This window comes from Symphalangus syndactylus, chromosome 11 (assembly GCF_028878055.3).
Source record: "Symphalangus syndactylus isolate Jambi chromosome 11, NHGRI_mSymSyn1-v2.1_pri, whole genome shotgun sequence".
NCBI lineage: Eukaryota > Metazoa > Chordata > Mammalia > Primates > Hylobatidae > Symphalangus > Symphalangus syndactylus.
The window spans coordinates 123,204,129-123,220,828 of NC_072433.2; the positions used below are offsets into that span (position 1 = coordinate 123,204,129).

Consider the following 16,700-nt stretch of genomic DNA (forward strand, 5'->3'; position numbering starts at 1 on the left):
AACATTTCTACCCTTGAAAAGAGCAATAGCTGCTGGAATGGTTTGACAGAAAGAGCAAAAGCATCCTCACCCTCAGGTGCTGAGAATGATATCTGCCTCTGCCCAACTTCTCCCTCTCAGAATCCACCTCTCTACCTCCTCCCACCCTCCACCCGACCACTGACCTTCAAAAGGATGCAATGACGGCAGGAAGGAGAGGATTTGTGGTTCTGTTGACCCCCAGACATGCATGTGATTCAACTGTAGATATGCCGAGAGAGAGGCATGGATGGGGGCAGGTGGCCTGAATGTGAAGGAGACCTACAAGTGTCTCCTTCTAGTGTTAAGACCAAGGAAGCACACCCCAGCTTTTCTCAACCCTGCTGGGTACCTGCATGGCATAGAAGTGACAGTGGTGGTCGCCTCGGGGTTGGCCGCTACTTACCCTACGAAACCCTACTTCGCCTTTGATGCCCTTGCCTGGTTTCTAGATGTGATGGAACAAACTAAGGTCTTCCCACTCTATGCAGTGGGCCCTGGGGTGAGTCACCTGGCCCTCACTGAGCCTCATTTTCCTTGTCTATCAAATGGGGATAATGATGGCCCCAGAGTCAAAGGATTGGGATGAGGCATAAATGTAGCCTGGACAACAGAGCAAGACCCAGTCTCAATGATTAAACACGAAATTCTTAGCATTCTACTTGGGACATAGTAATCGCTCAAGAGTGTGGCACACTCTCTTTGGAAGGTCAATAGCATCAAGCCTCAGCTCCGGTAATTTCTGGGCTGGTGTCTCCACCCACCCTGAAGGTTGAGTTGGAGAGGTTTTGCATACTCTTTCTTTTCATGCCCTTTTCCCAATCAAAAGACTTAAAGTTGGGGCATTTTCAAAAATGGTAATCAATCAAAGCTACCATGGACCCAGAGTTTACCATGAACTGGGCTCTGTGTTCCATTTGCATCAATTCATTCAAGCTTCATAAAGAAAATGTAGGTGTTATCACCATCATCCCCTTCCACAGTTGGGGAAACTGAGGCACAGAGAGGCTAAGTAACTCAACTAAGGTCACACAGCATGTAAGTAGCAGAACTGAATGCTTAATACTGAAATAAAATGTATATTCCTAAGCCTAGTACTGTGTTGCCCTTGAGCCACCCCTCTCCCCTGCCTATCCACCTCCATGTTAGCTGTTGATTGTGATAGCCAGTCTTAGGGTCCTTCTAGAAGGAGTCAGTGGTCAGGCCTCCTGATTGCCATGGTTGGTGTCCCAAAGCCTTCTCACTGTCCTAGGTCAAGCTGTTATACTATTCTCTGAGAAGTGCCTTCCCTTTTTCACCTGGCCAATTTCTGCTCTGAAAACAGACCTGGGGAGAAGTGAAGGAGACAGAAACACAATTACCCAGCCCATAATGCAAGGTGAAGACCTGACCACCAACCTGAAGCCCACCAACCAAGAGTCCATGTGGTCCAACTCCCGCCTGCCTCTCCAGCCCAACCTCAAAGCAAGCGGCCCTTTGTTTTCATATTCCAGCCACACTGGCTGTTTCCCAGTCTTCCTCCCACCATAAGGCCTTTGCACATCCTGTTCCCTCTGGTTCCCTCTGCTGCCAACCCTCAACAGAAGGTCATCTTCCAATGCTCGTAACTTGCTCTATTGGAGCAGTGATCACTCTGTGTTTGGTTCATTTATAGATGTCTGCCCTTGTAGACCATGAGCTCCTGGATGATCAGGGCAGACTTCCGCCTTCTCTGTGTATTCCCAACTCAGCATGCACAGTGCCTAGCATGTAGTAAACACTCAGCAAATGGTTATCCAGTGGCTGGAAATTAAGGGTAAATTTGTGGGACTCTGAATTTGGGTCTCTCCTATAAACCCCGGGGGGAAAACCAGCTTGAAAACAGAAATCTTTCAGTCTAGATGTTTGATCTAGGCCAAACTTTGATCAAATGTAATCAGACTCTGAATGTATGTGTATTTATTTCAAGACAAAATTTAAGCCTGAATTCTTCAAAGACTAAATTAAATTGGCTGCTTCTCAGAGCTGCTTGCTAAAGTGATGCTTCCATACTTAACACTGGCTTGGATATTTATTAAGTCTTAAACTCAGACTGGTGCAAAGGCCATCATCTATGGAGTTAAACTCGACCTAGAATTGAATTCCAGCTGTGCTAGTTACGTAAGCTTGGGCAAGATTGCTGCATCTGTAAGCCTTGATTTCATTCTTTTAAAAGTGGAGTTAAAATGCCTGCCTCATAGGCTTTTTGTGAGGGTTAATTATGAAATAGCTGTTATATAGGAGAGCTCTGAAATATGAGTTTCCTTTCCGAGGAAGCACACATATAGAGACACAGAACAGCAGTCTTAAACTGTTTTCTTCATCATCTTTCATTCATTCAGTTACCCATTCATTGAAACACTTGTGCAGTCCTCTGGTCAATCACTATTTCTTGAGAAGCAACACTATATCCAGCAGGAAGAGAAGGGCCATAGATATTATAAGCAGCACAAACATGCTCCAAGGGGCTTAAATTTTGGTGGAAGAGAAAGTCAATAAATAGATAATTATAACCTATGATAGGTACTAAAAAGTATCTCCAGTGTAGACACTAAAGCATAAAAGAAACTAAAATGGAGATCGTTTTAGGTGGAGTGATTAGTTACAGCTCCTCTGGGAAGATCGTTATGTGAGTGAGGTCTGAAGGATGAGAAGGAGCCAGCTCTTAGGAGAGCAGGGGATAGGCTCTCCAGGCAGAGATGACAGCACATGCAAAGGCCCTGAGGTCAGAAAGTTCTAGGGACAATCAAAAGGCCAAATGCCCTGAGCTGTAGGTGGGAGGTGAAGATGGGGAAGTTTATAGGCCACTGTGTTTATAGGCACAGGAGTTTATAGGCCACTGTTGGCTATGGGCATGCCCTGCTTTTCTGCAGAACCAGAGTCCAGCAGACAGAGCAACAGGTCAAGGTGGGGCTAATACAAGGAGATAGGACTGGCACTTTGTGGGAGAGAATGTGGCCTGCCAAGATAATGCAGATGTCAGGGGCATCAGAGGATGAAAATTCAAGGCGGGGCAGACCCATCAGGGGTATAGCAGGAGGTATGCATGGCCTAGTATTGGTGAGGCTGCTTCTGAACACAGGTGGGCATCCTACAGGCAAGGGGAGAGGCCTTGGAGAAACGCAGTTCACTGAGATGACTTGATGGCTCAGGACGGCTGGCTGGTAAAAGCAGACCAAGACCCACTTCCACAAGAGTGAGCAAACGTAGCAGAAAACAGACCTGGGCAGAGGTGAGGGAGACAGGAGCACAATTACCCAGCCCATAATGCAAGGTGAAGACCTGACCACCAACCTGACGCCCACCAACCAAGAGTCCATGAGGTCCAACTCCCGCCTGCCTCTCCAGCCCAACCTCGAAGCAAGCACCCTTTAGTTTTCATACTCCAGCCACACTGGCTGCTTCCCAGTCTTCCTCGACCACAGGGCCTTTGCACATGCTGTTCCCTCTGCCTAGGACACTATTCCTTTCACTCTTTACCTACTTAACTCCTTCCCTTCCCCAAGGATGCCTCTCTGATAGCCCTGATTGGGAAAATTCTCCATTTACACAATTCTAGAGCCCCTTAGTGGCATGAGACCACATTTCAACTTAACATTTATTTGTGTAATTATCGGTGAGTATCTGCCTCTTACACGCTCCAAAAAGAGGAAAAAGCAATACACTACATCCTCCAGTGCCTAGTGCAGTGCCCAGTGCTGAATATTTAATGAACAAATTAATTTAAAAAAAATGCCACTTTGGCTCCTAAGTAACTGGCTTAGATCAGTAATTCTCAGAGCGTGGAGCTGGAATTAGCAGCGGCAGCAGCCCCTGGAAACGTTAGAAATGCAAATCCCCATCACAGACCTACAGAATCAAAAAAGGGAAGGATTGCAATCTTTGTTTTAATAAACCCTGCAGGTTATTACAGTGCACACTTAGGTTTGAGATCCACTGTCCTAATTACATTGTTTTGAACTTTCAGGTGAGACTTAAGAGGACACCCCTGTGCAGATAAGAGCTCTATTAGGCAGGAAGCTAAGCTGATCATTTTGGATGCGCCTTGGTAGTGGGCTGGATTTTGGACATGACATGAGGGCTTTTGAAGGGCATAGTCACATAAAGACTCAGCTGCATAGGGAAACTGAATTAGTCTCTGCACCCAAGAGATGTACACGCAGTTTCCTAGTTAGTGACACTATGGACACAGGACCCAGCTGTTGACATATGCTGCAATGCCTAAATTTTGCTAGGGTGAACTTGGGGGTAGAATAATTGAGGTATTTGCTAAGACAAGCTAATCCTGCAAACTTGCAAACACAAGGAATGCCATTCTTGTCTGAACAGAGCAGGGATCTGCCAGAATAGGGATCTCTGTGAGCATGAATATCCTCCCCACAATCTCCAGAGCCTTCCTGTTCTACAGCCCCCTCCTGAATATCTTCTAACAGTGGGAGCCCAGTAAAAGTTGCTTACATGCATTAATGAGTGAGTGAGTGAATCAATGAATGTATAAATAAGTGAATAGAAGAAGAGATCAACAAATGCTTTGTCTAATGCAGTACAAATGTGGCTTCTTTCTACTCCACAACCTCCCATTGCTGGAGGAAGTTCATCTCTATTTAACCCTCTTCCTCTTAGACATTGGAGGAAGATCTCGACATTGGAGGAAGAGAAGCTTACAAGTTAGATTAACGTGCTTTATGTTTTCACTGTAAAGGGAGGTTAGGAGGGAGGAAGGCCAGTCCCTGCTAGAGAAGCAGCCCCATGAAGACAGGGAGCATACTGGTTTGGTTCACTCTATCTCCAGCACCTTGAACAGAGCCAGGCAACTAACCCTTGCTCTACACATAGGAGTTGCCTGAGCCTCCCCTTTTGTCACCTCATTTCATTCTTACCACAAAGAAACATACTAGCTCCACTTTACAAAGGAGAAAGCTGAAGCTACAGAATTTGAGTAAAGGAGCTAGATACAAACTCAGACCCACTGACCCCAAGTTCATTCCTCCGACCCAGGCTGGGTCCCAGTGCCAGTTACCAGCCAGACTGTTAGCTGCCTCCAGTTTTGTGAAATTTTTATCACTGGATCCGGGAAGATAAATCCATCTCCTGGGCGTCTGCCCTATTTATTTCTACTCCTGGAGCTGTCAGGGTTCCTTATTCTGGAGTCAAACGATATGACACAGGAAAGGAAAGGGATTGACTGTCTGGCTCCTAACAGGTCACAGAATTTTGCTTTGCCTTCTCACCATTTAGAATCTCTGCTGAAGGTGTGGACATCGTTTTGGACTGCCTCTGTGGGGACAACACTGGAAAAGGTCTCAGTCTTCTCAAACCCTTGGGAACCTACATTCTATATGGTGAGTGCTAAACAAGAGCAGGGACGTGGTCTGCAATAGGTAGCTCTGCATATGTGCCTCCAAAGGCTCTGAAAAGTGAATTGTGCCGATATGTTGGGGTAGTGGGAAGGGGGTGTTTCATTTTTTAATGTCTCCTATAATGTTTCTACTACTGTGAGTTATTTTCAATTATAAAATAACATGTGCCTACTGTCCTATGTCCTATTATGTCAAATGGGATAAAGCAAGACCAAGCCAATGTGGTCACCGATATGAGTAGAACCATTAAGGGACATCACCCGTAGAAGGCAGCACAGGTGGAAAATATGAATGACTTCAAAGGAAGTTCAGAAATAAAGAAGGCATGAAGGACCAACAGTAGTATGGGGAAGAGTGGCTAGGATATGCAGGTTTTAAGGGAGGGTTTTCACTATTTGAGAAGAAGTCGTGAAGTACACACTCTTCTTCCCCTAAACTACTCCTGAGCATCCAAGTCAAGACAGAAGCCTTGGATAGATGGAACTCATGTCTGTTCTTCTTCCCCTAAACTCCTCCTGAGAGTCCCACGCTAAGACAGAGGCCCTGGATAGACGGAACTCATGTCTGTTTCCATCTCTTTCTACATTCACTTCTATGCTCTTAGAGTGGAAGAGAAATATGAAAAACAACTGGGAAAAGATTTTCTCCAGCAAAATGAGGCTCCACGGCCTCCTTTCTCTTCTTTTTCTTTTCTGTCATAGGCATGCAAACCAATTTAAACATTAGTCTCCACAGGCCGGGTGCGGTGGCTCACGCCTGTAATCCCAAAACTTTGGGAGGCTGAGGCGGATGGATCACGAGGTCAGGAGATCGAGATCATCCTGGCTAACACAGTGAAAACCTGTCTCTACTAAAAATACAAAAAATTAGCCGGGCGTGGTGGCGGGCGCCAGTAGTCCCAGCTACTCGGGAGGCTGCGGCAGGAGAATGGCGTGAACCCGGGAGGCAGAGCTTGCAGTGAGCCGAGATCACGCCACTGCACTCCAACCTGGGAGACAGAGTGAGACCCCGTCTCAAAAAAAAAAAAAAATCATTAGTCTCCACAAACTAAAATAGGAGTATTTGAAGCTAGATGGCATATTCTGAAGCAAAATAATATTGGGTTTATCCAGCGTTTAAGATTCTTGGTACCTTTGTCCCCTGTGGGTGCAATAGAAAACTGAGTTTTAGCCTGGGCGTGGTGGCTCACGCCTGTAATTCCAGCACTTTGGGAGGCCGAGGCGGGCGGATCACAAGGTCAGGAGATGGAGACCATCCTGGCTAACACGGTGAAACCCCGTCTCTACTAAAAATACAAAAAATTAGCCGGGCATGGTGGCGGGCACCTGTAGTCCCAGCTACTCGGGACGCTGAGGCAGGAGAACGGCGTGAACCCGGGAGGCGGAGCTCGCAGTGAGCCGAGATCGCGCCACTGCAGTCTGGCCTGGGTGAAAGAGTGAGACTCCGTCTCAAAAAAAAAAAAAAAAAAAAAAAAAGAAAAGAAAAGAAAACTGAGTTTTAATTTTGGCTAACTCAGAAAAAACCACTCATTTCCCTGCTATTTCCTGAAGAGCTTATAAAATAAATATTTGGGAGGTATAAATACGCAAGCATCTTTTTGTCATCTTCAGACCATTGTAATAGAAAGAAGGCTTAACTCACCAGAGGCAGGTAAACAGCCCATTGCTGGAGTGTTCCGGTAATTTCAATCATAGCCATGTATTTCCTTTGAAGTGGACGTGTAGTTTATTATTATCAATGAGAGCCCCTGCACATTGCAAGGATATCGGATATGACTAACATGTGAGTCAAATGCAGATGGACGATGTAGTCATCCTTACTTATCATTTACCAATAATTCTATTTTTGTCCCAGTTTCTTGATGTCATTTTGGTGAAATTCAACTCGATTATTCAATGTGAGTAGCTCACAATTATCTAATTCATTACATTGATCACTTGGTCACTAATTAATCAAAGTCTAGTACTGGGATGCCCAGTGGTACTCACCCCATAAAAACAGAAGCAATGGTTCACTATTATGCTGGTGCAAGGATAATTGCCATCTTTGGCATTAAAAGTAATGACAAAAACCACAATTACTTTTGCACCAACTTAATAACTGGCTACTAGTTTAGCCAGGCTAAATAGTTTAAAATACACATGACTATTTTATTAAATAACTCCTCTCTGAGAAGAACTTACTCCCAAATCTTTGGAGACAAGGCAGGAAAGTCGTTGAAAAAGTACCTGTATGGTATTTGAATGTTCCCCATACTGTTAAGAGCTCTCTCACTGCCCCCTCCTCTGCCCCCAAACCCTGTAAAGGGTTTTTTCTCTCCATATGAGAATCTTAGGGAATCTTTCCCAACTCCACCTCCCATATGCCCTCTAAATACTGCTTGTCCAATTGGCAAAACTCAGTTTCTCATACCACTTGTCTCAGACCTCTTTGGAGCTGACACATGGGTCACACCATTTCTTTGGTCCCTGGGCCTCTTTTCATTCTCACCTGTGAGCTTCTGTACCCATTTTTTCCAATCCATCTATATTCTAACTCTGCTCCACCTCTCCCACCAGTTAGGTACCCAGCCCAGGTCAGAGCCCCAAGCCCCTCACTTGCTGGGGAATCAAATTCAGAATCACAAAGTAGATTCACTAAGGAGTTCCCTTCTCAGTCTCAAAGAACAAACCTAAAAACACATTTCAGCAACTCATCATTTTATTCAAATGTTGGCCTACATCATATTTCTGCTACATGCCCAATTTTTCAAAGTAATGAGACGGTCACCATGAGAAATGTCACTTTCTCTTTGATCAGGGACACTCAGCTAAAATAGTCAACTTGATGCCTCATTCTCATTCCCCTCACTTTGCCAAGGCTTAATTAAATTTCTTTTCAAGATTTTTCCAGTTCCGGACCAAACAATTGCCATTTTTTTCATGCATAACAAGAGACGTCAATTTTCATTAGCAATTGCTTAATGTGGGAATCTTTCATTTCAGGCTCATCCAACATGGTAACTGGAGAGACCAAGAGCTTCTTCAGCTTTGCAAAATCAGTAAGTATCCAGGCACATCTGATGTACTGTGGTGGCATGTTGATTCGCATGTTGTGAGCTTTGTTTTTGTTTGTTTGTTTTGAGACGCAGTCTCGTTCTGTCGCCAGGCTGGAGTGCAATGGCATGATCTCGGCTCATGGCAACCTCTGACTCCCTGGTTCAAGCGGTTCTCCTGCCTCAGCCTCCCTAGTAGCTGGGATTACAAGCGTGCACCACCACACCCAGCTAATTTTTGTATTTGTAGTAGAGATGGGGTTTCACCATGTTGGCCAGGATGGTCCCAGTCTGACCTCGTGATCTGCCCACGTCAGCCTCCCAAAGTGCTGGGATTACAGGTGTTAGCCACCACACCCAGCTGTGAGCTCTTCTATCATAAGGCATTAACTTAATCTTGTCTTTCATTTTCATCATTCATTTCCAATAAAACCTGCGCTCCTACCCTGTTCCCTGCAAATGGACAGGACCAGAATTTAGACTACTTTTGTCGAAATGAAACAGAGAGGTGGGAGTGTCAGAGAAACTCAAGAAAGCTACAGCTTTATTTCAGTCAAAATTCCTTAAGTGTTGGTGTCTTTAATCATTGGTCAAAAATGAACTTAGCATTAGCGCATTTTCTTTGCTCCACAGAGTGGCCAGCCTTTCACTTTGCTACTTTCTGACCAGGTCTCTGAGGGTACTTGAGATTTCTCTGTGTCCCCATCCTCTTGGAGATAGAAATGAGGACCCTATGACCTTAACAAGATCCTGAGGTGACTTGTAGACTCGGGCAAGCTCATGAACCACTCTCTTGGGTGATCATGCTTTAAATATGGTGGTTAGTTTGTCAGCCATTACGAAGCAACATCCCTGGGCATTCACCTCACTACAAACTGACTCTGATCTATCTTCCTATCTCAAGCTATACTTGCTAGAATTATACTGATGTCGGCTTGAACTTTTTTGAGACAGCGTCTAGCTCTGTCACCCAGGTTGGAGCGCGGTGGCGTGATCTCGGCTCACTGCAACTTCCGCCTCCTGGGCTCTAGCAACCCTCCTGCTTCAGCCTCCCAAGTAGCTGGGATTACAGGTGTGCGCCACTATACCCGGCTAATTTGTGTATTCGTTTTGGTAGAGACAAGCTTTCACCCTGTTACTCAGGCTGGTTTCGAATTCCTGGGCTCAAGCAATCCGCTTGCCTCAGCCTCCCAAAGTGCTGGGATTATAGGCATGAGCCATCGCACCGGGCCAAACTTAGTTTTTTAAATATCATTTCAACACCCCTTCCCCAGCCCAAATTCCTTCTCTTCTTTGAAATGAACCACCAGTACCCCAGCACCAGCCTATATTGCTTTTTTTTTTCTTTGCACATTCCAGGGTCTTTTTTTTTTTTTTTTGTAACTTCAGCTTTTTAGATTCAGGCGGTACATGTGCAGGTTTTTTGCCCGGGTATATTGTATGATGCTGAAGTTGGAGGTACAAATGATCCTCTCATTCAGATAGTGAGCATAGTACCCAACAGTTAGTTTTTCAACCCCTGTCCCCCTCCCAGTCCCCTTCAGTGGTCTGCAGTGTTAACTGTTCCCATATTAAAGTCCATGAGTACCCAGCTCCCACTTATGAGAGAACATGCAGTATTTGTTTTTATGTTTCTGCATTAATTTGATTAGGAAAATGAGCTCCAGCTGCATCCATGTTGCTGCAAAGGACATGACTCCATTCTTTTTTATGACTGCATAGTATTCCATGGTGTATATGTCTCACATTTTATTTATTCAGTCCACCATTGATGGGCACCCCAGGTTGATTCCATGTGTTTTCTATTGTGAATAGACTAGCAATGAACATATGAGTGCATGTGTCCTTTTGATAGAACGATTTACTTTCTTTTGGATATATACCCAGTAATGAGACTGCTGGGTCAAATGGTAGGAACTTTTATGTTTACCCCTCCCCAACAGGGGATTGCTGCTTTTCACAAGGGTTTATTTTTGCCTCCTCTACTTTTGGACTTCTATGTACCAGTGCAGCATCAATTGATCCACTCACTTGACAAGCATTTTCTGAGCACCTGCTGTTTGTGGTATTGTGCCAAGCACCGGGCTATCACAGTAAATAAGACAGGTGTACTTTGGGCCTTTTTGGTTCTTATATGCTGACGAGGGAGACAAACCCAAAATAAGCAAGATGTATTAATAACATCATTATAAATGGCTATTAAACCTCTGAAAGGGATAAAAATCGAGTGCTAAAATAGAAAATAGCAGGGTGGGTGGAGGCAATTAAAACAAAGTGGTCAGGGAAAAGTATGGTAAGGAGTTTGGAATTCATTCTAAGTATGGCACTATGGGGTATTCATATGCCCTCAAAGTGCCAACATCAGCTGCCAGAAACTTCAGCCCCAAACGTTCTGGAATGGATAATACTCCTGCACTTGTGAGATTCGAATCAAAGGTCCTCTCTTTGCATTTGGGCTTTAAAATGTGGGTCAAGGATCATCCTGACTACAGAGCCTACAGGAGGAGCAAGAGTGGAGTGTAATGAAGGATGCTGTCTGGAGTGTGTCCCCTGAAGACAGGCTTTGTGCCAAGCACAGCTGCTGTGTTGCTGTGGCTGTAATTAACATGATGTTGACAGACTGCTGTGGGTAACCACACTGGTCCCAAATTACATACAATTGTAAGAAGTGTTTTCCCTTTCTCCCCTAAATGCACAATCCCAACACACAGTGTTAATGAAATAATTGCAGCGTGCCTATGCTCAATGAAGGCATTCATAAATGCACAGCCAGGATGGAGATGGAGCTTCCTCTGCCCAAAGCAGGGGTTCTTATTACCAGAATGCTTTGTACCTGGAGGTCAAGAATGAGGATGTTTTCTTTCGGAGGCCTGGTCAAACACTGAGGGTCATTTGGAAGAAAACTGAAGAGAGGGCCTACGAAGAGGTGGAACTTTGCTCTGAAAAGTTCTAGAAAAAAAATTATTTCAATGTATTCAAGAGAGGCTTAGAAATTAAAGGTCGACCGGAATTATACAGGAATTTCCCACTCAGTTATCTTAATGATGTTGCATCTTACAATCACTGCAGAGTTTGTGCCTCACTATTTGCCAAACATGCCATTTTCTTTCACACCATAACAATGATGATGCTAATAGAGGATGTTAACATTTACAGAGCAATCTGACTCTGAATTTGGAGCTCTTATTCACTAAACCAAAAACATCCTGTTCAAATTAAGATAACAAAAATGGTGTATGTTTATAGAGCACCTCGTACGTGGCAGACACTGTGCTAAGCACTTTATATGCGTTAACACATTTAGTCCTCATAACCACCCCATGAGGAACACTGAGGAAACTGAGCACAGAGAAGTTAAGAGACTTGCCTAAAGTCACACAGCTAGCAAGTGACAAAGCTGATATTCAAAACTAGGCATTCAGCTCTATAACCTTCTTAACCCCAACTGTGCAGCAATTGTACATTTGCAGCAAGCATTCATTTCACAAACATTCACTGAGGCATTGCAGATACACTGTGAATCAAGTTATTATTTTTCTCTATTTGCTGTATTTCCCAAGTTGGTTTGTTTTAAATGAGGGTCCTAAAAATCACTGTCCCATAGAATAGAATTTTGGATGTAAGGAATACTTTAAGTTATTTAGTGGTTTCCAAACCACATGCCTCACCACACCATCTGTGCCACAAACCCTTGCCAGGTAAGACCGTCAAAACTGGAAGCCAAGAAACCTAAGGTCAAATGCCTGGCTCTTCTTGGTCCCCCAGCCCTCTCTGAATGTGCTTTTGCAAATAATTTTGTATATGAACTTCATCATTGTTTTCAACCTGTCTTTCCCATGCTTATTCTCCTAGTGACAGGAGCTTCCCAATTTAAAAAAAAACAAAAAATTTCCACTTTAGTCAGTCTCCTTAATTATTTTTGGAAAGAGGATACAAATGAGCTCAGTGGTAACATAAATGCTATCAATGTTTCTAAATGCCCATCACATTCCTCTCTGCATCCTGTATTGAAATGATATTGAACATCTTATCTCCTAAAATACCCCAGAAACTGGACGTTTGGATTTCTAACCTATAACCAGCACCAAAGGAAAAGCAATTAAATGACAACAAAGCAGTTGGATCCCCATTTCTCTAGCTTTCTAGTGGATTATTTACTTATTTTGCTATGAAGGGAGGAGATGACAGACTGGAAAAGAGATGGCCACACTGAATAGTTTGTAGGTATTTCACCCAGAACTTTAGTTCAGGGCATCTCGGCTTTAGTGCTATGGATATTTGGGGCCGGGTAATTCTTTGTTTTGGATTATTCTTTGCTGTGAATACTCTTTGTCCTGAGCACTGTGGGATATTTAGCTGCATCCCTGGCTTCCGCCCACTAGATGCCAGTAGCACTGCCTCCCACTTCAGTCATCACAAACAAACAAAAATCCCCAAACACTATCAAATGCCCTCTGGGGGAAAAAACTACCCCCAGTTCAGAACCACTGATTCAGTCCCAACAATTTGGCTTCATCATTTCTTCATGCTGTCCCTTCTTCCTAAATCACCCCTCCTCCCTCTTCTTCATCCAGTGGATCCCTACCCACCTCCCCAGATTTAGCCTTATCATAACCACTCCCCCAGGAAAGCTGCTTCTGCAGTCAGAGTGGCCACCTCCATCATGTCCCCCACCACATTGTGTAAACTTCTCTGCCATCCTACTTCCTTTAACAACCCCATCATCAGCACCACCATTCACTGAGCCGAGTGCTTTACACTTAATAACAGAGAACGTTGTAGAGCCACAATTCAACTCCGGAGCTGATGATCCTGACCATGTACTTAATGTTTCAACTACATGAGGCCTTGTAGTTACTTTTGGGCTCTCTCTCCCACTTAAACCTGAGCGTCTCATAAGCATCACTATCTATTGCTTCCCATGCACTTGCAACAGTGCCTAGCAAAATAGATGCTTTTAAAAAAATACACCACTGCCCAAGGCAGATGGATCACGAGGTCAGGAGTTCAAAACCAGCCTGGCCAAGGTGGTGAAACCCCATCTCTACTAAAAATACAAAAATTAGCTGGGCATGGTGGTGGGTGCCTGTAATCCCAGCTACTTGGGAGGCTGAGGCAGAGAATTGCTTGAACCCGGGAGGCAGAGGTTGCAGTAAGCTGAGATCATGCCACTGCACTCCAGCCTGGGCTACAGAGCGAGACTCCATCTCGGGCTACAGAGCGAGACTCCATCTCAAAAAATAAAAATAAAAAATAAAAAAATACACCACCAAGAGCAACCCCTTGGCCAGCTGGAATCTGCTGAGCTGCAGCCCCATGCTCCCCCTGTAGTAGCTGATGACATCAGCGATGCTGCAAATGTAGCCTTAACCCAGGTATTGAGTTCCTATAACCCGACACCGCCTCTCTTTGCAGTGGTGGCAGGTGGAGAAGGTGAACCCCATCAAGCTGTATGAGGAGAACAAAGTCATCGCGGGGTTTTCCCTTTTAAATCTACTCTTCAAACAAGGCCGGGCGGGCCTCATTCGGGGAGTGGTGGAAAAACTCATAGGCCTCTACAACCAGAAGAAGATCAAGCCTGTGGTGGACTCCTTGTGGGCTCTGGAAGAGGTAAGAATGGTGCTTTTCCTCTGCAGATAAACTCCTCTTTTTAACTCAGGAAGGTTTGGGCAGCCAAATACAATCTTCTACTAAATGATTTTTTTCCCAGATGGGTTTGTGTTAAATGAGGGTCCTAAAAGTCACCTATACCATAGAATAGTACTTTGGATATAAGAAATACTTTAAGTTCTTTGATGATTTGCAAACCACGTGCCTCATCACACCATTTGTGCTGTGAACCCTTCCCAGGTAAGGCCACCAAATTTTGATCGATGTCTACAATTCGGTGTGGTTACAAGAGCGTGTGTATATTGTTGAGGCATCATATATACTGTCACCTTGTGAGTATATAAGAGATCAGTGTCTACTAAAAAATACAAAAAATTAGCCGGGTGCGGTGGCGGGCGCCTGTAGTCCCAGCTACTCGAGAGGCTGAGGCAGGAGAATGGCGTGAACCCGGGAGGCGGAGCTTGCAGTGAGCCGAGATTGCGCCACTGCACTCCAGCCCGGGCGACAGAGCGAGACTCTGTCTCAAAAAAAAAAAAAAAAAAAAAAAAAAAAGAGATCAGTGTCAGAGCAGACAGTGGCTCTGAGCTAAAATGATTTGTGTGCTCAGCTGGATGCCTTGAGCCCCAATGAGACATTAGCTATCATGATGGACTTTGGAATTACTGCTGAATTGTTGGGTCTAATGTTGGATTGAGTCTTTTTGTTACTTGATCTTCCAAAAGTTATAGTATTTGGAAGCATTCCTTGATCACAAGAACATTAAGAACCCCTAATGTGGCCTTGAAGGATACTGAAGCATGAACTGGTTGTATTGGTTCACATGGCCTTTGCTAGGAGAAGGCAGGGTCTAGAAAACCCTTCAAGTGGCCGGGCGCGGTGGCTCACGCTTGTAATCCCAGCACTTTGGGAGGCCGAGGCGGGCGGATCACGAGGTCAGGAGATCGAGACCACGGTGAAACCCCGTCTCTACTAAAAATACAAAAAAATTAGCCGGGCATGTTGGCGGGCGCCTGTAGTCCCAGCCACTCGGAGAGGCTGAGGCAGGAGAATGGCGTGAACCCGGGAGGCGGAGTTTGCAGTGAGCCGAGACTGCGCCACTGCACTCCAGTCTGGGTGACGGAGCGAGACTCTGTCTCAAAAAAAAAAAAAAAAAAAAAAAGAAAACCCTTCAAGTAAGGGGAAGGTTTGGGCATTTGGGAAGTCACTTAATGGCAGCTACTTGTAGAAGAAATGAGGAGATGTGGCCTGGATTTTAAGAGGCGTTTCACTAAGAAACCTAAGTCAAGATTTTTTAACCTTGGCTGCAGGGAGCCATGACGCCCCTGAAAAATATTTTAAAATATGTGGGAATTTTTTTTTTTTTATTGTTTTGCATTTTGCATGAGGGAAGTGCCTTATGGTACAAGTACTTTGTCATACTTTTGCAAGTCACAAATACTTTTTAAAAAAATAACAAGTACTAAAGTTCTAGTGCGTGTGCTTCTGGCAAGAAGGCTGTGTCTGTTTGCCTGAACGATTACAAAGGCCCAAATGCAATGGCTTCTCTAAGCACAGAAATACCACTAGAAAGGCTCTTTGGGGGTCACTGTATATTCAAATACAACTGGTCCTAGACCAATGGAACAGGAATGTGCCTATATTTCTCTCTAATACTGCAGTGTCATGGATGGGCTTAAAACCTTTAGCCACCAAAAACCTTGTTTCTTATGACAAAATAAATACTCACTACAGAAATTCATAAATTAACCAAAAACATAAGGAGAAAATAAACTGCAAGTCCACATTCCAGAGAAGGATAACATTGTTAACATTTCGGTTTGCTTCCTTCCAGTCTTTTTTCTATTGCAGATGCTCGCCGTGATTCAATTTAGTGCTAAATCATATCAGATAATTGTGCATGCCTTCTGCTGTGTAATTGCCAATACAGCTAGCCTATTGCTATAATTTTCTTTAAATGTTTTTAATTCAGTGAGTCAGACACCCATATGGTATTCACTATCACATCTCATTGGAACAGGGAAAGGTCTGAGCTACCTGGTTACTGGGTTCTCAGTGGTCAGGAAGGAGAGAGAACAGGGAATCATCAAGAAAAAAGCTAAGAGATAAATTTGTCCATGGGCCAGAGAAGGTGACTCACACTTGAACTCAGTGCCCAAAAGGACCCAACAAATCTAGTAGCATTTAAGTGAGAAATGAAATCCAAGAGGAGTCCACTTGGCCCAGTGGGTTCTTGTTCTAGTGTTTGAAATCACCCCTTGGTTACAATGGTAATTGAATCACCAAACATTTACTGAACAACTACTATATGCCCAGTACTGGGCAAATGCTGGAGATACAATGATGAACAAATAGCCAAGATCCCAAGACTTCATGGAGTTGTCATTCAGAGGAGTAGGAGGAGATAGAAAATACTGAAATAAACAATAATAAGCAAGGTAGTTGCCTGTCATGATAAGTTCTTGGATAGAGATAAATTTGGATATATGTTGGTGAGTGGAGGTGGGAGACTTAGTTTCCACAGAGCAATGTTGCTTAACTTGTTTTTCATTGTTGCTCCTCTAAAGAGACTTTTTAGATATTATTTTGCCCAATAAACTCATGAAGTTTTACTACCATATAGGTGTGTGTATGTACACATACGTGTGCGTTTACGTCCTGTA

The 16,700-nt window shown here is 44.2% G+C and overlaps 1 protein-coding gene across 1 annotated transcript in view; it reads left to right on the forward strand.

Annotated features, from left to right (window-relative positions):
- VAT1L (vesicle amine transport 1 like) overlaps window positions 1-16,700 on the forward strand; it is a 195,337-nt gene that overhangs the window by 83,159 nt on the left and 95,478 nt on the right. The window contains exons 5-7 of the mRNA XM_055299635.2: window positions 5,275-5,378; window positions 8,381-8,436; window positions 13,846-14,040. Of these exons, the coding sequence (XP_055155610.1) occupies window positions 5,275-5,378; window positions 8,381-8,436; window positions 13,846-14,040 (355 nt within the window). The remainder of the gene's footprint in view (window positions 1-5,274; window positions 5,379-8,380; window positions 8,437-13,845; window positions 14,041-16,700) is intronic.